The 27986-nt window shown below is 44.2% G+C and overlaps 1 protein-coding gene across 1 annotated transcript; it reads right to left on the reverse strand.

Moving 5' to 3' along the window:
• Positions 1 to 1399: 1399 nt before the first annotated feature.
• Positions 1400 to 27882, reverse strand: KCNA5 (potassium voltage-gated channel subfamily A member 5). Its single transcript, XM_059471985.1, has 3 exons — positions 24456 to 27882; positions 4502 to 4626; positions 1400 to 2067 (listed from the first exon to the last, which is right to left on the reverse strand). The coding sequence occupies exon 1, from the start codon at positions 27880 to 27882 to the stop codon at positions 26002 to 26004; it is 1881 nt and encodes a 626-aa protein (XP_059327968.1). The 3' UTR covers positions 1400 to 2067; positions 4502 to 4626; positions 24456 to 26001.
• Positions 27883 to 27986: the final 104 nt, after the last annotated feature.

Raw genomic sequence — 27986 nt, forward strand, 5'->3', positions numbered from 1 at the left:
AAGTGTAGGTAGGTCAGAGAAGCCACCTGTCCCCATCACCATTGTCACCACTCACAATCCTCAGGCTTCTCCCTGGAGGTCCTATTGCCCGTTCCCTGTGTTAAATAGCCCATAGCTTGAGTTGGTTCAGCCTTTGTTCTATTTAAATGGGATATTTTGCAATTTTTATGATTTAAAATCCTCAACAGAGGCTTGGCATACAGCATTAAACAGATAAGGACCAGAAATGTCCTTCTCTCTTTGTTTTGTAAACAGTATTTGATGGAGTCTTACTTGCAGCAAGGACATGTTCCCAACACACTGAAAATGACAGAAAATTTCCCACTGACTTCACTAAACCTTTGAGACCCAAAGGAATATTACAGCAATAAAAAGACAGCATTGTACAATGGCCTCAAGTTTCTGCTGGCACTGAATGTCTTTTCCAAAGAAAAAGCCAAAAAAAAGCTGAATCTCCCCAAAGCAGGAGAGGCACTGAATGGTTTCATGCCCTTGCTCTGAGGGACTTTAATGTCCATGAATGCTCAGAGCACTCAGAATTTTGATAAGTTGACTCTACGATCAAAGCCTGTTTCCAGACTCAGAAATCTCCTCATTAAAGCCTCAGTCCTGCATCCATTTGTGCATCTGTTCACGTCATTCAAGACTATGCCTCAGCACAGAACTGAGCACCTCACTGGATCTATCCAGCAAAAGAAAATCAGGGGAGTTGCAAGGAATGGGAAGATCCACATGACAAGGATGAAGTTCTCTAGTTAAAGGCCTAAGGCTTCCATCAGCCCACAGATCTCCTAGGTCATGGTACTCTTTTCCTGAGTAGAGAGGGTTACAAAAACACCCAACCAAATTCCTTTAAAAAGTTTGTGATTCACAGAAACAAGCTGCCTTTAAATGCAGGTAAACTCTGAGGTGTTCAGTGAGCAAAACCAGAAGAGCTCCACTAATGTGAAGGAAATGAGGGTGGTTCATGCCAGCTGAGAGTCTGCCTAAAGGACTCTCACAAGGCAGGGCCAGGTCCTACAGCATCCAGTTCCAAGAGCTGCACAGGGAAGTACTGTCCTCACACAAATTCCTGGTGAAATGGGTGACAATCTACTGATTCATGTAATATCAGTTCTAAATTTAGCCATAGATGAGAACTGAAATAAAGAACATAAACCTTTATGGAGCAGGAAAATCTACCTTTCAAGTCCAAAAAGACTTATGAAGAATTATTCGTGAGCTGAGCTTACCACTTGCTGGTAATTTTTCACCGTCTCAAATCCCACATCAGAAGAATTTCAGGCTGTGACGGACACATATAGACATAGAAATAGATATAAATATAGATTAGCACATTTAAAATTATCAGTCATCATTATTCAGAAACTGTTATCACTGTCACACACACAGGACATGGTTCTGAAGAATGGGGACATTATTTTATTGAGTTAGAGAGATGGGGAACAGGCATAAAGAATACAGTTAATGAATATATTTGAAATAGCAATATAAACATAAACAGAAAAATGTTCAAGTCAAAGTCACATGAAAAATTAGACTAATCTTCAGATGCATTCTAGACTTGTATGTACAGCATTTTTATGGTAAAAGTAGAAATACAAACTCCAGAGATGCAGCACATCTCAAGAATACAAAATAAATAAAGACAAGTGCGCGCCAATAAAAGAAAGAGAACAAACACTTGAATCTTCTTCCAGAATTATGAGAAAGTTTGATATGTAAGAAGCAGGGGATAAGATGCCCAATCTATGACAAGAACTCAATTTATTTCCAAACAAAAGCTCAAATAATAAAGTCTTGTGCCTGAGAGTGAGCCCTAAAGCATTTAAACTTTTCTCACTCCTGTTGTGAAGACGAACTATTCTTCTATGAGAGAAACCTTGGAGCAGACCAGTGTTTCAGCAATCTCAGTGAAGGAATCCAATTCTGGGGATGATGGGAACATCACAGTTATTTATCCAGAAGGAAGTTTTTCAGCAGCTTCTAACTGAAGATGACTTGAGAACAAGGAATAGGCTGGTTTGGTTTCAGACTCTGCAGCAGTGTCTTCCTAATGGTCAGTGTCTGCAGGAGGAAGGCAATCAGGACAGTGTCATGCAAAAAGCTGCATTAATTAAGGAGGAAAAGCCATTAGGCTCTACACTGGACACAAAATTATGGCTTAGAACAAAGTGGAAGGTGTCCTTTCCCATGGTGGGAGGCTGGAACTAGAGGATCTTTAAGGTCCTTTCCCACCCAGGCCATTTGATGATTCTCTGATTCTCTGAAAGATTCACCATTATTTCACTTCCCTTTCAAGAGTGTTACAATTAATTGAGTGACACTGAGCACCATCAACAGTTTTCCTGCTGGAAGTTTCTCCTTCATCAATTTGTTTGCATAACCAAATATCCTAGAGACAAAAAAAAAAAACCAGCTCTGTTTCCACTCCCACAATCCTTGCAAATTAGATTTTTATGGTAGATTTTTCCTCTCCAGAAAAATAGGTCAGTTCCCTTGCAGTAAGACACACAATCTAAGGCCCATGTTTCTGCTTGGAATGAGCACACATGGAATGCAAGTGCCCCTTGAAGCTGGGCATCTGCACATGCCACCCTCTCCTTTAACTGGTCAAGTAACCATTTGCAGATTTCCCCTGCCTTCAGAGCTAAAGCAAGGCCTAAATACTTAAGCCTTTTTCTACTTCCAATAGAACTACTTCTCCCTCTCTGAAAATATGGACCATAAATATCCTCTCCCAGGAGATTAGTCCTGAAACCTTATTGGGCTTAAAGTTACATTTGAACAATGTCCTAATAAAACCAAATAGTAAATAAAGTGTGTTCCAAGGACATCAAATAATGATTACAATGACTTCCATTTTTGTAGAACTTCCAAAATAAATCTTTCTTTCTTTATGCATTGGAAAATAAAAAAGACGTGGTATGCGGGAATAAGTTAAATAGATGGAAATATAAAAGTAAAAAATAACAGGAGATTGCTTAAGAAGAATATTTAAAACCAGAAAAGTTATTCCCAAGCAGTTTCCCAGGCAGCTTCTGTAAGACAAAATAGAAAAGAAAGAAGCAGAAACAAAGGAATTTTTCAGCTCAGTGGAACGAAAGAAGGTTTCAATGGGGTCTGAAAGGGAGCAAGGAGTACTGTGGCCATAACTGCACACCTTAACTACATGATTTTACACATACACACAACCCCCCTTAAATCCATCATAATTGAACAGTGCCTTCTTTCAGCGTGTGTGTAAACGCTTCGCTTCATAGAGCAGCCCTGAAAGGGCAAGGAGGAGAGAAAGCCCTACAAATATTCGTCATTTACTCTGTGGGTCCTGCAGCATGGGCACCACACAGCCACATCCCTGCCTGTCTCAGAAGGCTGTTCCCCAGTTTTGGTAAAGTTTTACAGTCTTGAAAGTGAACTTAAGCCCAAAGGTGACATACATGAAAAAAAAAAAAGAAACAACAAAAAACCAGCAAAATTAAATCCTTTGGAAAGGTTTTGAAGTGAGTCTGTGTGAAATGAAATAAACAGTTCTCCCCACTCTGAAATACCAAAGGCAGTTTCTGTCAGAAGAGCTCCCCAGATGTTAATCTGCAGTGAAGCCTCAGTGCCAGAGTTGACACCTTTGAAGTTACAGGAAAAGCTCCTCCTGTCTTTATGGTGCCCAGATTCCGGGCTGGATTGAAAATATCAGAGGTTTCCTAGGCTCCCAAGAGCTCTCTGAAGATCACTGTCCAGTGATTAGAGGAAATGTCAAGGGGACTGGGTTAGAAACCTCACAGTGGCTGAGATGGAAATGCTCCCTAGAAGGGATCCTGATTTGGTTGTGAATGATCTCGGAACCCGGCTTATCAAATCTGATGGCAGATTTGAGTAGAAAAAGAGAGATTCACATCTCAAAATAAAATACTTGGTGCTTTCTTTTTTTTATTTTATTTTACCAATTCTACTTTTCTTCCTTTTTTCCTCCTACTGATTTATGTTAGCTAGAATCAAACTTGAGTATTATGTGGGTTTTTCATGGTATTTTCATACTCTTCTCCTTTCTTTTCTCCTTTTGAAGGAAGAAGGAGAGGAAAAAAAAGGTTGGAAAATGAAATGGACTTCAGTCATTTAAATTTTGAATAAATAATTTTTTCAGCTGGTGTCAAGCTAACTGAAATTCAAATTTAATTAACTGAAATTTACATTTCCATGTAAACATGAAAAATATGAATGTAGCATTTTGACGCTCTTTGATTACGTATTTTCTACAGCAGGAATGTCGTGATTAAGAATTTTCAGCCAACTTGAGGGCATGAGTATTAGGAGTCCCTGCAATCTGGCATCCTGAGCCATAATCTTTCTGCGTAGCACAGAGGGATCTGTTTTGAGCAGCAGAGCATCTATACTACAGCAGAGTGCTGCCTGTAGTACAAGTGAGGATAACACAGGGCAGGAGATTAATATTCTGCATCACACTGGGCTCTGTTATTTTTATCCCGCTATTTCCTTCACTCACCATCTCATGACTCACACCCTCCCCACACTGGAATTTCTGCCTCAGTCTCGTGGCTCACTGGTGTCTTAGGGAAGCCGTGGAGAGCTGTCTGGAGAACATCACTACTGCTTGAGCTCCAGGTTACTCTGGAAAACACAGAGAGGCAGCAGAATTTACTGGTTTATCACACACCTCCTCTGGCTGTTGCAAACTGTCTTCAGCACTTGTAAGGGTTGCAGTTCATCCTTGTTTTCACAGCCTTAGTGACATGTCTGGATACAAGTCCCAGTTCCAGACAATCTCATGGATAGCTGGCACTGCACCAGCCTTTAGTAAAAGTACAGGACTCAACCTGTGAGGGGGTAAAAGGCTCTTGAGAGACAGGTGAATGTAATTCAAGATGAGTAAAAGAGCTGTTCCTTACATGGCTGTTGGTTATCACCTCAGGGATATGGTCCTCAATGCCTCACTAGCAGGGTTGATGCTTCCTGAGGCCAAACCCCAATTCCCTGATGTGGGATGGGAAGGCCAGGTCACAGGAGGAATTGGATGTTGAAATCCTTACTAGTTGCACATACAGCTATGGTGATCCCAAATGCAGAATATCAAAACCCCAGTACAGTCTCCTGCTGTAGAATCCTGCACTCGCACTTCCCAAGGGATTCAGTTCCCCAAGTGCCTGGACTCTGGCTTCTCTTTAAATCCAGAAGTAACACGGAGTTTGCCAGTTAGGAACCTAAATTCTACATCCTCCCAGAAATGAGGCTGATCAGAGGAAGCATAATTATTTTCTCTTACCTCTTCATGGAGTGATGACAGCCCCTGCTCAAGAATCCAAATTCCCTCCTTTCCCTCTATCTGAACTTCCATCTCCATCTTCCTGAGGGCATTTCCAAACCAGTCAGAAGCCAACAGCACAGAAGGTTCGCTCTTTATGTGAACAAGCAAATATTCTCTAGGCTAGAGGGAGTACTTCAAGCAGCAACTGGACACCATAAAAAAATATTCATACTAAAAAATAACAGATAAATCTCAATCTACATGTTTCCTCCTCTTTTGCCCTGCCACTTTCAAAAAATGAACTTTATTGAAAGGTGCCAAAGAAGCCTTGTCCACAGAGTGTTTACCAAAAAAAAGGCATTTATCTGGGGAAAGGGGAATAAAATCCTAACTCAGCTGTGGAAATTCTACTCAGTAGCAAGATTCCCCTCATACAGGTACTGAAGAAATGGGCTCTCCAGTACCTTTGAATGTATCTAGCCAAAGTAATGCCCTTTTTTGCTGAGAAGGTAGGTAGGTGTCAGCATGGTTCTAGAGTCAGTTTAGCAGAAGGATCACTTTTGATTGAGAGTGTTATTCCAGCTTTCCCAGGAAAAGGTAGCAAAAGATGTCAAAGAGCCCTTTCTCACAAGCTTTTAAATCCCCTGGTCTCCTGCTTTTTCTTTTTGCTCCCATCTGGCTCTCCAGGTAACACTGGAAAACATAAAGCATGTTTTATTTCTGTGGATGTTTTGTTCTCCAGATTTGTCCCAGGGCAAACTTCCTACCCCCTCACATCAACTCAAGTCCTTCACATGGACTCTTGATGATGACTCAGAACAGTCAATGAGCCTTTTGTTGGTGACACAGCCTCATCCAGCAGAGACTTTGTTGCTCAGAACCCAAACACCAGCTCAAGGCACCCATCACATGCTCTGGCTCTCCTCTTGTCTCTCCCCAGCATAACTGGCTGCCCGGAGGGGGACAGATGAGCGTGATGGAGCAGGAAGGCTGACAGCTTGCACACCCACACCACATCCAAATGCCAGGTCTCCCCCGAATCCAAAGGGCAGAAGCTTCCCTCAGTCCACCCTCAGTCTAGAAATGTGACCTCAACACAACAGTCATGCCCTTCCTCTCAGAAAATTCTTCCAGCTGGAGGATGATCAATGTGAGAGCCCCAGGAGAGGCTGAGGAGGATGTGATTACTGACCTGAAATGAAGCCTGGGCACACGGCAGGAGAAGCTTCCACTAAAATCTCTTCCACTGGAACACTGGAATCAGCACGTCAGGACAACAAATGCTGCTGCAGTTTGAAAGATGATTACAAAAAAAAAAAAAAAGCTAAAGGGAATTGGAGCAGCCAGAGAAAATCTTGTTAATGCAGCAGTGTCCTCCTGTGAGCTTTCTGTTTAACAGAGAGGCTCCTTGATACTAAAGGTTTTGCTGTCAAATACCTGTCAGCAGTCCTTTAGAGTAAAGTTTGTCCTGAGCTGCAATCTCCTGTCCTGAACCTGTCTTTGTCTGCAGCTGTTCTAAGCGGACTCTATGAATCCAGAGGAACCCTTTCCATATCTTACTTCTCAGCCTCTGTCTTATCACCTGAGGTGCACAGAAGGTCAGGAAAGGCCATAAAAATATCTCAAAGAGGATGTCAAGAGGATGGTGCCAGGCTCTCTTCAGTGGTGCTCAATGACAGGACGGGGAGCAATGGCCATGAACTAAACACAAGTTCCATCTCAGCACAAGGAAGAATTTCTTTCCACTGAGGGTGGCAGAGCACTGGAACATCTACCCAGGAAGGGCCTGGAGTTCCCCATCTGGAGACATTCCCAACTGCCTGGATGTGTTCCTGTGTCACCTGCTCTGGGTGACCCTGCCTGGGCAGGGGATTGGACTGGATGAGCTCCAGAGGTCGCTTCCAGCCCTGAGGATTCCGTGAAAGCCATCACTCAGAACAGTCAGGAAATGACTTGCAAAGAGCAGCTTTTCATTCACGTGGAGCTGGTCTCTGCACTTCCTCCCAGTCTTTTCCAAACACAAGGAAAAGAATATGCAGGGACACTTTTGCCAAATGGAATAGAGCAAAGCAAGGGACTTTCTCCATTAACTGTTTTTTTTTCTGGAGGATGTTAGGTGCTTGGAAGATACATTTTTCATGGAAACATTTCTGATTCAATCCCGAGTTCTCTGGCAAAGGTTTCCTCAATCATATGGGAGATGAACTCTTTGCCACCTCTCACAGATGGTAACCTGCAGCTCCTACAAGCTAGAGCAGGGTGGTTCATTTTAAACAAGATTTTTAATATTCCAGGAAAAAAAATATTCTAATGATTCAGAAGAAGGAGTTGCAATCCAGAGGGTAAACTAACTACTAAAATGCATATAATCACTATGATTTCCAGAGAGCAATGATCAAAATTGCCTCACATCTATACACTGCATTCCTGGAACTCAATCTTCATGGCAAATGAATGCCTACCATTGGATAGAAATGTCATCTGGCACTGAAAACAACAAAGAAGGATGGTAGTTGCTCACTCAGAGCATCACTGAAAAGCACTTAAAATTATTGATGTAAGATTAAAGCCTTAAAAATAAACCCACATCATTAGAGAGCAGGAATTTTGACTTGAACGCAACGTGTCACCAGTTTCAAGACAAGTATAGTTCTATATTTAGAACAAGAATCAATGGGAAAGGAATCTGAAAAACCCAAATATCACTACTCGATATTTTGTCATAAGAAATGTGTGAGATATTTCTCCATCTCACAAAGAGTTTCTGTCCTAAGAGGAAAGGTTCACAGTTTGCTTTTTCAAGAAACTACAAATTTTGTACTTTCTAGTATTAACTGACTTATGCAAATTTTATACTTATCCTGTCCATAAATTGAATTGCCAATCTTGCTGTATTTTAAGTCAGATCAGCACCAGATGGAGAGCAGACTTGCTTAATAAGGGGTTTTATCAAAAGAGTAATTAAGCAAATATACATCTGAAATCCAGTGTCAATACTGACAAGTCCAACAAACTTTCCTAAGGAACTACCCGATTCTGTGGTGGCTGGATTCAGTTTTAAGTTCTTGGCAGAGATCAGTATCCTACACTTGAACTGTGCTATCCAAAATGTCGAAACTGAGCCCTGAGCTCAGTTCTGACCCCCATGAAAAAGAAAAAATGAGAGACCACCAACCAAGTGTCTTCTACTGTGTCAGGACTGGGACTTACTGGTTTTGAGTAAGATATTGGCAAATTCCTAAAGTGCACCCTTTGGCTGCCATGGCAAGGCCTATATTAACTCCTTCACCTCCAGCTTAATTAGACCAGCCTTGGTATGTTCAGCAGTATCAGAGCAATCTTTCTGTGGCATTGCCTTTCCTCTGTTCCTGCTCCCACACAGGCTGTGTGAGCACAGACTTTTGCTCTGTGAACTGGGAATGTAGACCAGGAGCACCTTGCCATCAGAAAAACACAGGTTTTATTGAAACAACAGCAATGCCCTCCTGAAATGCAGCATGGGGTCAGGTTTGCCTATTACAAAGGCAAATTTAGGCTGGCACAAGGCAGTGTTGAGTCTGACAGTGTGTGACTTGCACAGGTGCTGCTTGTGGGAGGTGTTGCTGTGACTCATGGAGGCTGGCAGAACTAACAGGGCAGCATGGTGAGACAGCCTTGTTAATGACTCTGGTGCCTGTAGGAAGAACCAGGCCATTCACAAACTGAAAAGGGATAAAAGATTTTTCAGCAAAGTGCCTGGGAGCAGCCACAGCTTCTCTGGGCAACTGTGCCAGGGCCTCACCCTCCTCACAAGCAACAATTTCTTCCTAACAGCCAATCTAAACCTGCTCTCTGTCAGTGTGAAGCCATTGCCCCTTGTTCTGACACTACATTTGTAAAAAAATTCTCTCCATCTTTGTCCCTTCAGGTACTGGAAGGGATTTGTTCCTGTAAAGCCTGCAACTGCTTCAAGAAAGGCTGAATGTCTCCTCTCAGGGACACACCTGGTGTAATCATGGTAGAAGACCAGGCAAGGCTACCTGGTGCTTGTGTTCCACTGAATATTTTATTTTTTCTTGGAAAGACAGAAATGAGACAGAGTAGTCTACCAGTGATCAATTAATTTACGGTAGTTAGGGTAAAAGAAATGTTGAGATTCTTCAGAGAAAGAGGAAAAAGCTGGGTGAACATGCAGCAAAATGGCCAGTTAAATTTGCAGCTGCATAACATGTAAGAGAAAATCCTCACATGTATCACAGAGATCTAAATTTTTGTCTGAGTTCTGAAAAAACACATTCTGGGTATTTATAGTGATGCTGGTTAAAAAGAAGCCAGCCCAAATTTAAATCTGAATCAGGCTAAAACTTAACCAACAGTGAATATTTAAGAGACCTGGCTGCCACCACTTAGAATTTAGAGTCAGTGCTCTAAATTCCACCTAGGAGAGGCCACCAGTGAAGAGTTTCACTACCTGCAAAGTGAAGGCTTGAGTTAACTACACAGGGTGCAGTCACAGCTGTAATGGTGACAGGATGTATGAGAAAAAGAGAGTGAAAGTGAAAATACCATCTTTACAGTAATGTGTGGATCAGCCCATTTTAGGATCCATCTTTAGGTGCTGGAACTTAAAGCTGGCTAAGAAGCCTTACAGGAGATGTGTGAATGATCCACAGCAAAAAATTTAAAAGCAGGAAAAGGAATTACTTTCTAACAAAAGATGTAATTAGGCTACAGAACTTAGTGACACAGGTAATCAGAGAAGCCAAAAACTGAACCGGATTCCAAAGGGCCAGGACACTGAAGGAAATATCCAGACTATAAATTACAAAAAATAAAAATATGGAATAGATTGCTATTCCAGCTATCTTTTCAAATAGTAAGCACTAATCTGGCATGCTGTGAATCTACAAAAGGTCTCTACATATCAGTTCAGCACTTCCAATCCTTTTCTTAAGCAAAGTACAAAAGTGCCATTTGCCTAGAATTGTTTCCACCTTCTCCAGCTCCATTTTTCCTAGTTTAAGCATTATGGACAGACAGTGATACCCAGCCTTACATAAGAGACCACAGAAACAGATTGATTCATAATTTAGGCTGCAAGCTGACAGTGGGGAATAACTGCCTCATGCTGATCCTTTTCAAAAGAGATTTTTTCCCACCAGTTCAAAAACAGGGCTCAGACAAACCCCTGCTGCATCCAACCAGCAGTGGGAAAGTTTACCAAAATCAGCACCAGTGCTATTTCATCCTCTCTCTGTCTGCTGAAGCCAGTTGCAAAACATCCGTTCAATTCTACAGCAGATTAGGTCTTCAGAGTCGAAACACAATTTGAATCAAGTAAGGGTGGAGTGGGCATCTCTCTGGGCCAAATTCCAGTCACAGAATCACAGAATGGTTTGGGTTGGTAAAGATCATCCAGTTCCAACCCCCTGCCATGGGCAGGGACTCCTTCCACTAGCCCAGGTTGCTCCAAACCCCACTCAGCCTGGCCTTGAACACTTCCAGGGATGGGGCAGTCACAGTTTTTTCTCTGGGAAACCTGTGCCAGGGCCTCACCATCTTCACAGGGAACAATTTCTTCCCAATATCCCATCTAAATCTGCTCTCTGTCAGTGTGAAGCCATTGCCCCTTGTCCTGTCACTCCAGGCCCTTGTCCAGAATCTCTCTCCATCTTTCCTGTGGGCTCCCTTCAGGCACTGCAAGGCCACAATGAGGTCACCCCAAAGCCTTCTCTTCTCCAGGCTGAACAACCTCAATTTTCTCATCCTTTTTGTATGGATATTTATCATCCCCCTATTGGATTGATCCCAGGGGTTAGTGCTCTGCAGCTAAGAATGGTAAAGGTTTTTTCATCCTTTCTAGAATTAAGTTATTCTTCATTCAATGCCTATGACATTTGGTAACAGCTACGAAACAAGTGGTGTTGAGCAGCACAGTTCACTGTCAATGCCACCTGTACTTCACCATGGCTGATACCGATGGCCCTCAACACTCACAGGTGATAAAAGGAATGCAGCACATCAAAAAAAAATGTTGCTCAGCACCTTGTTGAAGTGTTCCCTTGTGTGGACAACAAATTATGGAGATGGCATGTCTGTTTGCAATGACTTCAGTGTCCTCCCTGACTTCTGAGATGACTTTTAAATATGGGGACTGTCTACCAAGGAAAAAGCCATGTTTGCCCTGGTTAGTCCCTGCACAGCAATTCTTTAAAATAATAGAGATTAAATTTGTTTTGGTATTCCAAAGTGGACTAAGTTACACATAAGTCAGGCCTACCCTTATTCCACATGTGATTATCCACAAAGGTGTGTGCAACATTTTGAGTCATTGTAATGAAGAACTATATTTTTCTGATTGCCATTCACATCACACTTCCCAAGTGTTCCCATGTAGGTGAAACTTTACAGATTTAGAAAAAAAACCTCTCCTTTTTTCGTGCTGGTCATTCTCTAGAGAAGAAAAATTGCTGTAAATTCTTGCCTGTAAAATCTGAAGAGCTACAGTAATGTCCCTTTTACATACACTGCAATTTCCACAAACAAATGTAGCAGGAACAAAATAGGTCAAAATTCTGCAACAGGAACTACAAGATGATTTTCAGAACATACATGTGTTGTAGCAAAGCCCCAGATACACTTCTGTTCCCAAATTTGATTTAACATGTAGTTATAGCAAAAGATAAAGCTCAGTTATGGTGGATTTTGCCTTTTCTTTTTTCTATTTTCTTTTTTTTCCGTTTCCTTTCTTTTTTCTTTTTCCTTTTTTTTTTTTTTTTTTTTTTTTCTTTTCTGGAAGATATGCTTTTGTAAGACATTTCTTGCTTTTAGCCTGTGTTTTTATAGCATTATTTTGAAAAGCCACTGGGCAGATGGTCCCCAAATGTGAGTTAATAACTTGTAGGTAGCTTTTGGGGAAGCTTTTTGAAATCCCTTCATGCAAAATGATTTCACAAACTGCCTGCATGCCATTCTTTAGCTATTTGAACAGACTATTTCAAAATGGTCAAGATAAAAATGGCAGATTACATTCTATTTGTTTTGCAGCAGGCGGCTACACTTATTTCACCATGGTAAAAGAACATAAAGGGAAAATAAAGAAGCTACATGGCTTTCACTGAAGATTTTTGTAGATGCGTAAGCCATGACTGACTTCAAGGCGAGGATGTTTGGGTCTCTGCCTCTCTTCTGCAGCAGTTCCTACCTTTCAAAATCAGGATGCTTTTTGAGAGAGGCTGAGTGTTCAACACAGGCTGTGTGTTCAACACAGTCATGACTCAGACTGCACAGTATCATAAGAATAATGTAAAAATCAGATTTCAAACAGGATGCTCTTCTTCCCCACCTATTTGGTACAGATACCTTGTGCTTTGCATGACATAAAGTCAGAAGTGTTGATTTTTTTCTGGTCTAGTGAGCATTTCATCACTGGTTTTGAACAGATTTCACCAGAAATCCATCACTGACAAAATTCTACAGCCTTTCTTAACAATGGCAGCAAATCAAATGCCTTCTGATCCTCACCCAGATTTGCCTGTATGTGAATCAATCAAGGATGACTGCCCCTCTCTCCAGGGTGACTCACAGCTTTAGAAAATAGAACAAAAAATAAGACTATTTTCAGTTGGAAAGGCCCAACTGTCTGAGCACTCCTCTCCCAGTGTATATTGCCCAGCATTCCCCTGTTCCAGGTGCAGAATCCAGCATTTGTTATTGTTAAATTTAATCCCATGGCTCACAGACGAAATTTCCAACCTCTCAAAGCCTCCTGGCCTGGTACAAAGTCAATAGCACCTCCTAGTTTGGTGCCACCAGTGTGTTCAAATGCTGCATCCAGGTCACTGATAAATAACTGAACAGGACCGTCCCTAGACTTGAGCCCTGAAGAAACAAGGCCCAAGCTGATACTTTAACCAATTGATGTTTTTCCCTCAAGCTCAGCAAACCCTCCCACCTTAAGGGACCAGGAAGTGACACTTCTTTCAGCAGCCAAAGTTTTGAGGACAAAGGACAGCTCTGAGATAAATTTTCCTTTCAGAAGTCACACATTGCTAATAGATATCTACCTATATTTTCTTTTTAAAACACCCAGCTGCTTCACTGCTCACAGAGAGCAAATACATGAGGGCTATAAGCCACATTTTATATGGCATGACTGGAAGGGTCTAATCCAGAAATTCCATGATGGCCACAGCCTAAAAATGTAAACAAAGATCCATTCTTATGAACTCTTCCCTGGTAAAGCCTCCCCTCTCTTCCTCCTGCCCCTCCAAGCTTACCACTGCAGTGCAGCACAAAAGGATACGAGCTTTAAGTACAAGGTTTTCTTTCGCAACATTTAAAGGAGGGAGGGAGGGAAGAAGGAAGGAAGTGTCGGAAGGAAGTGTCGGAAGTGTCGGAAGTGTCGGAAGTGTCGGAAGTGTCGGAAGTGTAGGAAGTGTCGGAAGTGTCGGAAGGAAGGAAGGAAGGAAGGAAGGAAGGAAGGAAGGAAGGAAGGAAGGAAGGAAGGAAGGAAGGAAGGAAGGAAGGAAGGAAGGAAGGAACTCTGCCTCAAGATACAAGGCACCATTTGTCTTATTTCTAAGCACAACTCTGCTTCTTGCTGTAAATCCCATCTAATTGGCATTTGTAGCACTTCAGAGAAGTCTGTGAACATACCACGGTCTCTCCTGTGTTGACAGAGCAACAGTTTAGGACAGGTCATGCCACAGCTTTTTCCTAAGAGAAGCAGTTATAATTCCAGTCTTTCTTTCCCCAAGTAGCCAGCTACCTTTTCAAAAGCTGTAAAAAGAAGAAGCCTTATCTTCTTCAAGGCCGGTGTCCTTTTGTGAAAGCTGGTTGCAAATGGCTAACAAGTACAAAAGCTACTGGTGAACAAGAGTGGCTAAAAACCCACCAAATCCTTCTCCACACCAAACCCAGCTCAGTCCACTGCTGTCTGCAGAGCAAATAAAAACTTATTTCTGCAGTGTTCCGCAGAGCCAACTGTGTGTGAAAATAGCTGTACCTGAATTTCCTGCTAAGGCCACCACTAAGCCACGGTGTCCCTGTGTGGGGAACTGTCCCCAACACGAACCAAGCCTTGGAGCCCTGCCAGGGCCAGAACACATACTCTATGGCACATATTGGCGTCACTCTGCTGAAGGATGCTTTCAATTCCTGCATCCAGGTGGTTGATAAATATGTTGAAGACGACTGCTCAATAAGGAGCACCAGGCACAGCCCCATCCACTCAGCCTGGAGTATGGAAATCAGCAGGGAGATGATGACGAAGCAGAGCCTGCTGAGCCTGCAGAAGAGAGACAGGGATGTGTCCTGGGGTGACTTTATGATGCTCATATCCCCATTTGTCTGTTTAGCCCAGAAATTAGTTTTGCACCTTTTAGACTGGTTCTGAGAGCGAAGGGGGAAGAGAAGAAGTGCACAGTTTGTTTTCAGGAACTGCACTTGCTCCCCTGCATCCTTCTCCTGGACTGTGTTTTCTGCAGCACAGACAGACAGCAGGACAGAGCTCTCCATTGCTTTTAGTTAGTGTTTAGCTAGCTGAGGCAGACAAGTTCCCTGGACTGTGGGTTTTCTTTTTCTTGGAGCTGTTAAAACCTGCTCTGACTGAAAACCCAGAAGAGCACTGGCAGCTCACACCTGTGGCCCATGGGGCCAGGCTGGGCCACGGCATTTCCAGCACTGGAGGGATGATAAGAGACTGAGTGAGCTGAGTTTGTCATCTCTTCAGATTGGCAAGACATTTTATTGTTTAACATCGTACAATTTTTTTGTGCTGGTGAATGCTTTGCCTGTTAAATAAACAGGGTTTTTCCACTTTTCTCCAAGGAAATATTTTCCTGAACTGGCTGGACAAGTGGCTGCTTGAATTTGCTTTCTAGAGGAGCCCCTTTGGACATTTCCTCCCAAATTTGCCCTAAACCAGGACAGGATGGGAGAAGGATGGTGTGCACAAAAGCACCCTGCCACTGTCCTTGGGATGGCTGATAAGCCCACCACGCTGGAGGAGAGCTGTGCTGGCTCTCTGGAGCACCCAGCCAGGGCTGGCTCAGCACATTCTGATCCTGCCAGGCAGCAGGGCAGGCTCAACACAGAGCTGCTCCCTGAGCACTGGCCTCAGCGGAGAGCAGCAGCTCCAGGCTCCCCCTGAGACGCAGAGCCAGCAGCTCAGCGGGGGCTAGAGATGGAGCCGTCTGTCTGTAACGAGCTGATGCTGCGCCCTCAGTGCCCACCCTGCGCTGCCCTAGCCCCTGTGCCACCCCCTGCTAGTTCAGTGGGAGCCTGCCACCTGCCAAAAAGGCATTTGCTCTGATGAGGCAGCAAACACCAGCCCCCCACAAAGCCTATAAAAATTGCTGACATTCGCAGCACCATGAATCAGCTGCACTCATCCTCCAAATTCCACCAGCTCACCAGGAATTAGAAAGCTGCAGGTTTGGCTCGCAGCAAACCAGCTCAGCTCTAAGCTGTCTTGTCCCAGTCAACTAGAAGGAACACCCACAGGTCAGGCAGATTTGTTTGCACCACTTCACAGCTCAACCTTGGAAAATCCATTTTTTGCCAGGAACTTCTCTGGTCATTGTACCTCCCTCTGGGGGAAGATGCTAACAGGCTATTTGTCATCTGATCAGAAAGGGGAATTGAATATTGCCTGGCTGAGTCACAGCCTGCTGAAATTAATTTCTGCCCTCTCTTTAAATTGAGAAGGCATGTCTGGCACACACCTGAGCAAGACACTTTATGAGCAAGGCTTCTTTTCAGTACAGGTACCTGGCTCATGGTTCCTCTCCAACAGAGACTAAGACTGTACAAAATCAGCCACTGGCAGCACTCCCAGGATGTTTTTCCATTCGCACATATTTCTAAAAATGTCAGCTCCAGTCTAACCATTCTCATCGGGGAGTCTGATATCAGATGTACATTAGCCCAGGAAAAAAATTACCCAAAATGCAAGCCTCTTCTAAAAAGGAAGACAAATTCCAAATATGTTATACTGGCTCCTCCTCTGGGCTCTCTGCAAACCAGAGGAGGAAATTTTACAGTGTGATTTTACAGCCATGATGATTCAATCAGAAAATCAGACAAGGGAATGGGGATGGATTTTACAGGGATGAGAAGTGGATGATATGTGATATTCCTGTTCAGGCCTGACTTCCTGTTTATTTGGGTTTGCTGCCCAACATCAGACAAAAAAAGTCTCAGGCAGGACCTTAAGAGCCACGTGCAGTCCTGGAATGAAATCCAGACTGCTAAACAACACTGCATCTGGCTGTGGGAGAGCTTCCCTGGGGAGAAAGCATTTTGGTTTGAGCATTTTGTTCCAGTCATCAGTCTCTGATTATTTTCTCTTCCAAATTTGGACCCTTCACACCCCTCCCCAGCATCACCTGCCTTGCCTGAGGGACGAATGTAGCCAGGACGTCATGCTGCCATTTGGCCACGCTGAGGCCAGGCAAGAAGTGATATTGTTCCCACACTGTGCCCACAGCATTCCCTCACTGCTAAGAGAGATTTCTGTTTAATTTGGGCTGTCAGGAGTCAAGGAAAACAAAGGATGTGACTGCAGAGCTCAAGTCTATCTGAGCAGGATTCCTGGAATGGAATCCAGTTGCCTTCAGTAGGACTAAATGCAGCTACAGAGTGAACAGAGTGCACGGTGTGCTTCTGAGATATTTCAAATATAAGTTTCCGTGAATGCTGCAAAAATGGCTTTACAACTGCTGTACTTCTGGGAAATAATTAGAAAGCCCTCCTCTCTTTACTGGCTCTGATGATGATTGCATCTGCTCACCTCCAGGATGTGTTTGGCATCTGAATTACACTTTTGCTTTCTTGCAAATCTTCATGTTTTTTACATAAGCATTTTCACTATGTGTCCTGTCTCTAAATATTAACACATAAATACAATAAACAGAGTTTTCAGCCTTACTTGATGAAACAGACCTCAAGGAGTGATTCCCTGGCACAAAAAGTTCTATCACTTTTTCCCAGGTGGTGCACCTCAGCATTCCAACCTCCACATTCTGTTGGTCTTTTCTACATCACACCCACACTAAACCATGTGCCCACACATCTGCTGAAGGAAAAATCTCATCAATAGGTTCACTTGTCCTTAGTGGTCCCTTCAGAGTGATTTACCATCTTCTTAGGGTGGTTGACAGCATTGACATCTTAAACTATTGCAGTTAGAGCTTTCAAGACCCATGACTACAGGAAAGATTTTAAATGGAAGTTTACTTCTACTTTAGCAGAAGGAAGTAGGAACTTTGCTTTTTCTTCTCCCTCTGACTGAATTTAACTCATGTTTCATTCTCTGGGGACCAGTGGTATGTAGGCTCACCTTGAAGCCACAGAAGAATTCTAATGCTGGCCCACTTTCTGCCTGTGCTGGGTGGTCCTTGGTTTCTTCAGCACTAGAATGCAGAGTGTCCTCACCCCCCTTTTTTTTATGTGGTTTTTGTTTTGTTTTGTTTTGTTTTTTAATTTCCAGTCATTTTGTGGTCCATCCTGCTGGACAGCAAGACCAGGGGATATGGATGGCCACCAGGGCCTCAATTGCAATGCTAAGCAGAGTTAGAAGATGCAGTGACTGAAACACAAGATATAGCCTACACTAGGGCCAGGCAAACAGGAAAATCAGCCTAAAACCAAAGCAACACTATCCCATTCCCACTATCAGATCCACTTGTGCTCCTCTCTGTGCGTCTGGAAGAGTGTGGTGATTTTTAGTTAAAGTTGCATATAGATGAGTGCAGGTGGAAGCAGAATTAGATGAGAACAGATTTTGGCAGGAATAACTGTTCTCAGTGAACAGAGACTGATTATTGTTTAAGAATGTGCCAATAGGGGGAAATGTGTAAAGCTTTTAAGATACCCCAAAAATTATCTGAGGGCAAGAGGCATCAAAGCAGGGCTGTATTTACACCTGCCACCTCTCTGGAATTTGAGGGAATGTTCCCAAGCAATTAATCACAATCAACTGCACTTCAAGGCTCCTGGTCACGCTGGTAAGTCTGTACCCCAGCACTCTCTTGGGTAGGCTTGGGTACAGACTTATAGCTCCTAGGCACGATGTGGGCAGAGCAAAGGGCAGGAAGGAGCCCAGCAGGCTGAGTGCCGAACACCTTGTTTCAGAGCGAGCCTCTGGCAGCAGGAGCTCAGCTGGTCTCCTGCCAGCTGGCCTCAGTGCCAGGGAATGGTCCTGGGCACATTTCATTTTCTAATACAGATGCAGTCAGCATGTCTATGAGAATTTGTATCTCCCCCTCAGTGGAATATCCAGCTTCCTTTTTAAGAACAGAGCTACTCCGTTTTCCACTAGCAAGAAGCAGTGCAAATGCTATTTTGAAATACCCAGCGTTTCCAAGCTTTCCAGAGAGACTTCTCTCTCGTGCTCCAGAATTCTGCACTTCTCAGACTCTGCTCCATTGTAAGTATGTATCACTGAGATGGAAATACTCTGGGAGACAAGTGGGAATCTGACCCAAATTTTGTTGGTTACTGGAACTTACTCTGCCAGGCCTGCAGGAAGATGCCAGTGCCTGCCTTAGATCCACACTTCAGCACGTTCTCGTGAAGGCAGGTACCTGTATCCTTCAATGAACTGGGCAGACTTTTAAAACATGATCCTGAAAGGTACTGTGCAGGTATTTTACCCAGTGGCTGAAATCTCTCCCGCAGAGACAACTGTGGGAGCCAGTCAAATGTTTGTATACCTCAGCTGCGGATTCCTGCTCTTCCTTTTGCTTCCTCTGTGGCTAAAGGAATGCTCTCTCCTTCAGAGCACAGAGGCTAAGCTTAAGCTAGAGGGCATTCCTTCCCAGAACAAGCTTTGTCACCCACCCTCCAGACTCCCTGCTTCTTTGCACCATTCCCTTGCATAATAAAACACCGTGTATTTTCACAATAGCCTTCCTTTTAACAACCCCCTTGTGCAGCACTGCCTCTAAAATTACTGTGTTTTCTGAACTGAGAAACTCATACAATTTACTCTGCAAATTCCTGTTAAATGAATCGCATTCAATCACACCCCATTAGATTTTCAAATCATTTTAAACAAGACAGAAAAAAGAATTAGAAGTCTATGTTGCTTAAATAATTAAAATAATTTTTCACTTTTCCAATCACAGCCATTTCTACCTATACTTAAACAGGGAGGAGGAAGAGGAAGAATTTTTAAATGTGTTGAACTTGCTTGAGAGAATTAAGTATGGTATAATGTAACCAATCCCTACTAACTGAAGAGAGCAAAGCAAGCCCTGATATGGATTTTGTGATATTTTGTAGGGGGATTACTGTGTGCTAGGACACCATCACTGGAGTGAAATCATGCAAAGGAAGAAATTTTACCTGCTCCTTATACATACTACACCCTCAGACCAATGTAGCCCATTTAAATCCCATCTTTTCCTCCAGCATCTTCATGGAAACATCAACCCTGAGATAAGCATTTATTATGCAGCTATACTGTCATGAGAAGAGCTGCAAGGTTTCATTGCATTCCTCACCCACAGGAATGAGGAAACCACTATTCCTGGCCAGGGTTGGACATGAGATTTGAGAGAAGAGACCTTATATTTCAACATTTATGTCCAAACTGGCCTTATCAGAAGACTGGAGAAGGTCAGTCAACCACTGTCTTGAGAGGGAAATTATTACCTGTTTTCATCCAAAGTAATTCTCCAGCAACATTCTTTCCAATGTCAATTTTAAGACAGCCACATCTGTTTTCCAGAATATTGCAACTTACAATCTCCATGGCACACCACAACTGAAGCACAGAAATAAGATATATATTTCTTTTTTCTCTTCTTCCTGTCAATCAAGTGTTAAAACTGATTTATTTAGAAATATCCCCCTAATGACTGTGAATTATTTATACAGAAGACAACTTGCAGTTGACTTTTGGTAAATTTTAAATTCTATCTGGAAAATTATTAATTCTGCAGTAACCATAAAAACTGTGGGCTAGGAAGCCCAAGCTCTAATGAAAACACTATGTTGCCTTCTAGGAAGTACAGTCATTTTACTATTAGATCAGGTAATTTCTGGGGCATCCACAGCTTCTCTGGGCAACCTGTGCCAGGGCCTCACCACCCTCATAGGGAAAAAATTCTGCCTAATATCCAATCTAAACTTGCTTTCTGTCTTTTTGAAGACTTCTTTTTCTTTAAATAAGCTGATATTTCTCTTCAAAACTTCTAATTCAAGTTAATTCCTTATCAGCTTTATTTTTTTCCTATTCCAATTAACATAAAGGTTTTTATTTCACATTATCTCAATGGCTACTATAACCACATTTTTCACAATATTTCATCATACAAATATTAGGTATGTTCTGGTCAATGGGCCCACAGAATTACTGGAGAAATTCAGTGTAATGAGCTGACACACTGATGTCAGGTGGCATGACCGAGGTCCACTGTAGGGTGCCAGCACCCTGAGGTCCCAAATTTAGGCCAGAGAAACAGAACTTTAACAAGGTGATCAGAAGAACTACGGACCAGTTTATGCATAAAGAAAGAAAGTAAAAAAAAAAAAAACAAAAAACCAACCAAACAAACAAACAAAAAAAAAACCCAAAACAAGCAAACTACAAACAAAGTAACCAAAACCCAAACATTACAGAACCAGTGAAAAGACTAAATGGCATAGTCTAAAAAAATATTTAGTGGTGCTGTTTGTAGCATAAGTCATGGCAGAATAATTTTGGAACAATGATTTTAATTGGTCATAGGTTAGATTATTATAAATACCTTTTCTATTTCATTTTTTGGACATTTGTAGCTGAGGAGTGAGGCTGGTAGTCATTCAGTGACATGGCTAAAGCTGAACCAAAGGCAGGCTGATGCTGTTAGAGCTTCATCTCCCCGTTTCCCTGCTGCCCCTCTGTCCTGCAGGGGAATCAGCCTCATTATTCCTGAGCCTTCCCCCACACCCTGCCTGCCACACAACATTCCAATCCCACCGCTGGCCAAGTGGCAAGGCCAAAGTCTTGATCAGGTGCTTAAAGCCCTCCTTCTGTCATTCCCTAAATATGGCAGCAATCACCCTGAGGCCCCTGCCAAATTCCACTCCTGTTCATGGCATCTTGCTAAATGGCTGGATCAGATGTCATCGAGGCAGCTCGTCCCTCACCACAGCTCAGTGGCACTGTCACATGCCACTAAATGCTCTCCTCATTTGACCTCAGCACCAGCTTCTCTAACCTTCTCTAACTCTGACCAGGAGGGAGAATTTCTTCTCAGAAAAGGTTGTCAGGCATTGGAATGAGCTGCCCAGGGAGGTGGTGGAGTCACCACACTCAAAGGTATTCAAGAAGCAACTGGACATGGCACTCAGTGCTCTGGTTCAGTTGACAAAGCGGTGATCTGACACAGGTCAAACTTACTGACCTTTGAGGTCTTTTCCAACCTCAGTGATTCTGAGATAGGTTTCAGAAGAGCCACACTTTTTGTGCACGCAAGTGTCTCCCTCTGAGAGTGCTCTGACATATGCTTTGCTCCCTAATGGGAGGTGAAGGGCAGTGCCTGGAGAATGTCTCAGCACCACCTCCACCAGACCAGCAGTGTGTGCAGCTGGAGAGGCCAGGGAACAGCCAGCAGGAGTGCCATGTTGTCCTTACAGAGCCCAAATGAAAAGAGCACACAAAAGAGGGATTTGTTTGTGCTGCTCAGAGCAGCATAAAGTCCCCTCTGTGCTCAGTGACCCCACCAGATGGATCATGGTGCACAGCTGCTGGCATCCAGTCCTTGCCTGCAGAGCCACACAGAGCCATGCAAGAGACCACAGGGGGAATCTCTCTTTCCTGAGATCCACATTTGAGACCTCTCAGTCCAGTGAAACCCACTCCTATTTGTGCCTCTCTGAGCCCTGTCCCCCTTTGAAAGGCCTTTGTCCCCTCCCCAGCCTTTTCTTTACCCTGCCTGCACACAGAGCGTGGTGCAATTGTTCACAGAGTGCCGGGAGATGAATGGTGTTATATAAGTGCTTGGCACTGTTTTATCCTTTCTTAGGATGATGGAAAAGTAGAAGGGAAATGTGGACTCCCCTTGGGGTCAGGCTAAGCAAATTAAACTTACATTACTGGTGACCCAAATGAACATTCACTTCAGCACTCCCAAGAATGCATTTTAGTGCACAGTGTCCCACATGAGAGGACAAGCCATTAATAACTACAGCATGTGTGGGGTGAGGGAGCTTTTCTGTTGCAGCTCCTAGCCAAAAGAGTTTACCAAAAAGTGTTGGTTTGTTGTTTGGCTGGGTTTGTTTGGGGTTTTGACGTCTGTCATGATTTGCTATTCATTAAGTTCTTGATGCCTTTGATATGGCGAAGAGGTCTGATTCAGCCTGCTGTTCATTGCAGGTCAGTTAACATAAAATCAATAGTGGTTAGGTTGTATTTCCTTCTTGTGATGGGCCTGGAAGGGAAAACTCTCTTCCTCTCTCACATTTCCAGGAGCCTTCTTGGAGGGATTAATTTTCTCTTACACTCATACTCTTCTGCAGCACAAATCTGCATCAGCACATTAAGTGACTGTAACATGTACCCACATATTTACCCCAAAATCCAAGGGGAATCCATGGCTTCAAGGTTTCAGTCCTGTTTATAACTTATCTTTAAATAACCATCAGAGATTCAAAGAATACCTGGAGCTGGAAGGGACCCACAAGAAACATCCAAGTCCAACTCAGGATCTCAAACCTCAAAATCATAAAAATCAGTGCATCTAAAACACCTCCTGAAAATTGTGTTGGTTTAAGCATGTGTCTGTGCTAAATGCTCTGTTGAACTGGCTTCAGACCATGTTCCTGGTCACATTACTCAGTGCTTGGCACAGTACCTGTCATTAGAAAGCAAATCCTTTACTGCCTTATAAGCCAATAGAAATAATATATATTTATTTGTAAAGGTGTCAATACCAAATTTGCCTGAACTGTGCTTAACATGTTAGAAACCCAAGCCAAGCAAAATTTTTTAACCATACTTTGAGAATGACTTGTTTTCTTTCTATTGGAAAGTTCTGTTGTTTTGTTATGGAAAAACATAGCATATTCCAACAGAAGGCTGAATTTAATTTCCTATCAGATGAGTGAGCTCAGGCAGCTACAGGAAGAGAAGGCAGCATTTGAACTTGTACTTCCATGAGGAGAGAACCAGTTCAGTGAAAGCAACAAAAAGACAAATGGTGGGAAGAAGAAAAGTAAAAAAGGAGGGGGAAAACCAGACCTTCCCTTTGTCTCACCAAGATCAGCTTGACCCATGCCCCCATAGCCCTGATCTACTTTCACCTTTATCAGCTTGCTGCACTTTTGAGATGTAATCCAGATCCCTAAAATCCTTACACAAGATTCCAAACAGGTGGCTGTGTGGACACAGTGCCCCTCCTCAGAGGAGCCAACAGCCCAATCCAACACAACACTCATTTGGAAGACCACACTCTGGTGGTCAGGCAGGGAAGGGTAGTAGTTTCAGCAAGATCACCTCAAAACTTTATCCTGAAAGACTCACTGCAGTTGTTTGGTGCTTATTCAGGCCAGTCAGATGGATATGATCACCGAGAGCAAATCAAAGCACTTGTCTGAGCAAAAAGCCTTACTCTAAGCCCATCAGTGACCTAGGTCTCAGCATGTGCAGCAGAGTTACACCACTTTGTTTCAGCTGAGATTCATCCTCACCAAAGAGCTCATTCTTCACTTCCCTCTGGTGCAACAGCTCCTACCAAGGCAAACTGGAGAGCTCCCCAAGTCTGGAGTGCAACTGCACTGGATGCTTTTCCTGTCAGTCTTGTTTTAGACAGCTCCTCAGCACATTACCACCTCATTCCACATCTAACTAAACAAGCAAACCAATCAAGAAACCAACATCTAAAATTCGAAAATTGATGTGAAAGATGCTGCTCTCTATTATGAGATTCAAATTCCTTCCCCTCAGCCCTGGGTTTTGTGCTGAGCACTCTGTTAATGAAACATATGACTTGCTTGACAGTTATTTTACTGACTAGGAGAGAAAAAAACATCATGCATTTCGGCATTATCATTAAAGAGCATGGTCAGGGACAGGAAAGCAGCATTTGTGTCTCGGGGAGAGAATGTCAGAGTGCTGCTCTGCAAAGCTGATCCCAATTTATCTCAGGACATAGATGAGGTACTTGAATAAATTATAATCCCAACTGAGCACTTATTTATATTAGAAAATTTGTTAGAAACAAACCTTGAGCGATGTTGACAATCAAGCCTTCTCTTCTCTGCTACTCTTGCTGTGCCACAGGATGTGGGAAAGGCATGGACCATCCTTCAGCAATACAACAGAAGTTGGAGGGGGAAACAAAGATGTCCTTTGCAAGAGAAATTGTAAGAAAGCTCTTTGAGCTAAAGGAGCAACTTTTCATCGGTCTTCAGAGTTAGCTGTGATCCTGATGAAGGCAAGGTGTCACTCGTCTCTCAACACCTCAACTGTAAAATCCACAGCACTGAGAAGGTTTTGTTTGGAAATACAAGAAACCAGGGGTGTGTTTTGATGAAAACATGGTGCTTTTCATCCATGTCCAAGAGAAAAGCCACACGATGGTTGCTGAAGCAGCACAGCATGCCACGTTCGACTCCTGAAGTGCCATCCACTCCCAGTCTGAGAGAACTAAAACTAGAGAACTGTGTACACAAATGGTGTGTGCATACATAAAGGCGACTGATACACACGCTCAAGGAATCTTGAGTGTACAATGAAAACAGTTCTGCAGATATTACACTCAATATTCTACTTTCTCATTGTGCCTATCCACTCCCTCATGTTTTTGATCTGTTGTGCACTTGAAAATCTGTTCAGATCACTTTAGATTTGCTGTGCACTAGATTTAAACCAGTAACAGTAGACGAGTGTATTTTTTTTCCTTTAGGTCTCAACAATATAACAAAGATACAAAACTGTAAAACCACAAAAAAAAAAAAAGAAAAAGAAAAGTTGCACATACTTTTTTGAGTGGGGCCAGTAAGCACATGACTGAATGACTTAGAAATTCTGAAACAGGAAGGTAACTAATAAAATTATTATAAAGAAGTATATCTACAATATTTAATAATTTAAGGCTCACAAGAAACTAACATATCAATAACAACAGAAGTTTTCTGCTCTAGGGTTCAAAGCACCAAATTCACTTCACATACAAGATAACCAGATCTGTGCTGATCACTACTGGAAAACTCAGAAAGTGCTGATTTGCTAATGTTCCTAGTGCTTTAATGATATCATATTTCACAGGAATAAGAAATCTCCTTTCAACCATAAATACAGTCATACAGATACAAAATATATTTGAATAATTTCAATTTGAAACTGTAATACAAAACCCTTTAACCTCCTCCCTCCCATCCCCAATCCATTCATTCTCCACACACACATCCCCCCAGTTCTTTACACTAAACTCGGAGAAACTGAATTGGTTACAAATTACCCATTCAAAACCAATGGTCATTCGTAAAATAAGTTTCTACAAATTAGATTTTTCACTGTCATAATTTACCAGCTCCTGCATCATGGAGTGTAGCTTATTCTTAGTCTATTTTAAAAATAGGTTACCCTTTGTGTCATGGAAAAAAACCACAAAAACATGTATTCCTGGAGGACTGCTCAGGACAGTGATCAATTTATAAAGTACAGCCTGACTTAAAAAACTAATTGGTACTAAAAGAGTAATTATAGTAGCAAGTTTCTGACACCAGAAAATCCTTCTGCCCCTCTGAACTCTAACCGTCTCCTCTCCTCACAGGTCTGTTTCCTTACTGGTGTCCAGACAGAGAGCATAGAGGGATTTTCTGAGATCTACATTACTTTTTGCTTTGATATTTGCTTTCTCTAAGGAGCTGGTGCCATTGTTGAACTCCTCACTGTTTTCCAAGTGCACAACAGATTTGTTCAGAGAGTTTTTGCTGGGTCTTCTCTTCACTTCTCCCCCCACAGTGCTGCCCTGAGCACTACTGTGTTCATCTTTGAGGATAGCCTGCTCTTCGTGGTCAGTCTCTCGGTGGTAGAAGTAGTTGAAGTTGGACACAATGACAGGGACAGGGAGGGCAATGGTGAGCACACCAGCGATGGCACACAAGGAGCCCACAATCTTGCCCCCCACAGTGACAGGTCTCATGTCCCCATAGCCCACAGTAGTCATGGTTACCACAGCCCACCAGAAAGCATCAGGGATGCTGGAGAAATGAGACTCGGGGTCATCGGCCTCAGCAAAGTAGACAGCGCTGGAGAAGAGGATCACCCCGATGAAGAGGAAGAAGATGAGGAGGCCCAGCTCCCTCATGCTGGCTTTCAAAGTCTGTCCCAAGATCTGCAGCCCCTTGGAGTGCCTGGAGAGCTTGAAGATCCTGAAGACTCTGACCAGGCGGATGACTCTGAGGATGGCCAGGGACATGGCTTGCTGCTGGCCCCCACCTCCATTGCTACTGCCAGCCCCGGGCTGCTGCTGCTCGTGGGCCAGCTCGGTGCCCAGGGTGATGAAGTAGGGGATGATGGCCACGATGTCGATGATGTTCATGATGTTGCGGGAGAACTCGGGCTTGCTGGGGCAGGCGAAGAAGCGCACAAGGAGCTCAAAGGTGAACCAGATCACACAGGTGGTCTCAATGATGAAGAAGGGGTCAGCCAGGCTACTGGGTGGCTGCATGGGTGGGGAGTCCCCGGGCGTGCCATTTAAACCTCCACCTTGTGGGGGCAGAGGTACGGGCATCTCCCTCTCGTCCCTGAACTCGGGCAGGGTCTCCAGGCAGAAGGTGATGATGGAGATGAGGATCACCAGCACGGAGACGATGGCGATGGCCCGGGCTGAGCTGGAGCTCTCGGGGTACTCAAAGATGAGCCAGACCTGGCGCTGAAACTCATTGCGGGGCAGGGGCTTCTCCTCCTCTTTGATGAAGCCCTCGTCCTCCCGGAAGCGCTCCATGGCCTCCTCACCCAGCTGGTAGAAGCGGATCTCGTCGGCGAAGACGTCGATGGAGACATTGACGGGCCGGCGGAGCTTGCCCCCGGACTGGTAGAAGTAAAGGATGCCGTCGAAGCTGGGCCGGTTGCGGTCGAAGAAGTACTCGTTGCGGAGCGGGTCGAAGTAGCGAATGCGCTTGTCGGGGTCCCCCAGCAGCGTGTCGGGGAACTGGTTAAGGGTGCCCAGCTGCGTCTCGAAGCGCAGCCCCGAGATGTTGATCAGCACCCGCTGATGGTGCATGGCGCCCGGGTTGGCCGCCGCCGCCTCCTCCTCCTCGTCGCCGGCCGCAGCCATGGCCATGCCCCGGCGGTGTCCCCCTTCCTCGGACGGCCCCATGTCCGCGGCGGGGCGTGGGGCGCGGGGCGGCGGCCGCGGCGGGGGCGCGAGGGCAGCGCGGAGCTCCGCCGGCCTCTCGTCGGGGCCGCTCGCGCCGCCGCCGCCTCCCGTGCGGGGACCCGGCGGGGGCCGCTCCCGCTCCTCGTCCCCCGCGGGCGGCGGCGGCGGAGAGGCGTTCTCCTTGCCGTCGCTCAGCTGCGGCGAGCCGGCGAGGTGCAGCAAGTTGCCCCGCCAGCGCGCCCGGCCGCCGGCGGCGGCGGCATCGTCGCCGCCCGCGATGGCCGTGGTGCCGCCGTTCTCCAAAGTCACCAGCGCGATCTCCATGGGCAGCAGCAGCAGCAGCACCAGCTGCGGCGGGAGGCAGGCGCGTCTGAGGCGGCGGGCATGCTGCGCTCGCCGCCTCGGTGCCGCTGCCGCCGCCGGCCACC

This window comes from Ammospiza nelsoni, chromosome 5 (assembly GCF_027579445.1).
Source record: "Ammospiza nelsoni isolate bAmmNel1 chromosome 5, bAmmNel1.pri, whole genome shotgun sequence".
Lineage (NCBI taxonomy): Eukaryota > Metazoa > Chordata > Aves > Passeriformes > Passerellidae > Ammospiza > Ammospiza nelsoni.

Excerpts from the sequence above, each read along its gene's own strand:
- KCNA5 (XM_059471985.1), bottom strand. The coding sequence starts at position 27,882 with ATGGAGATCGCGCTGGTGACTTTGGAGAACGGCGGCACCACGGCCATC.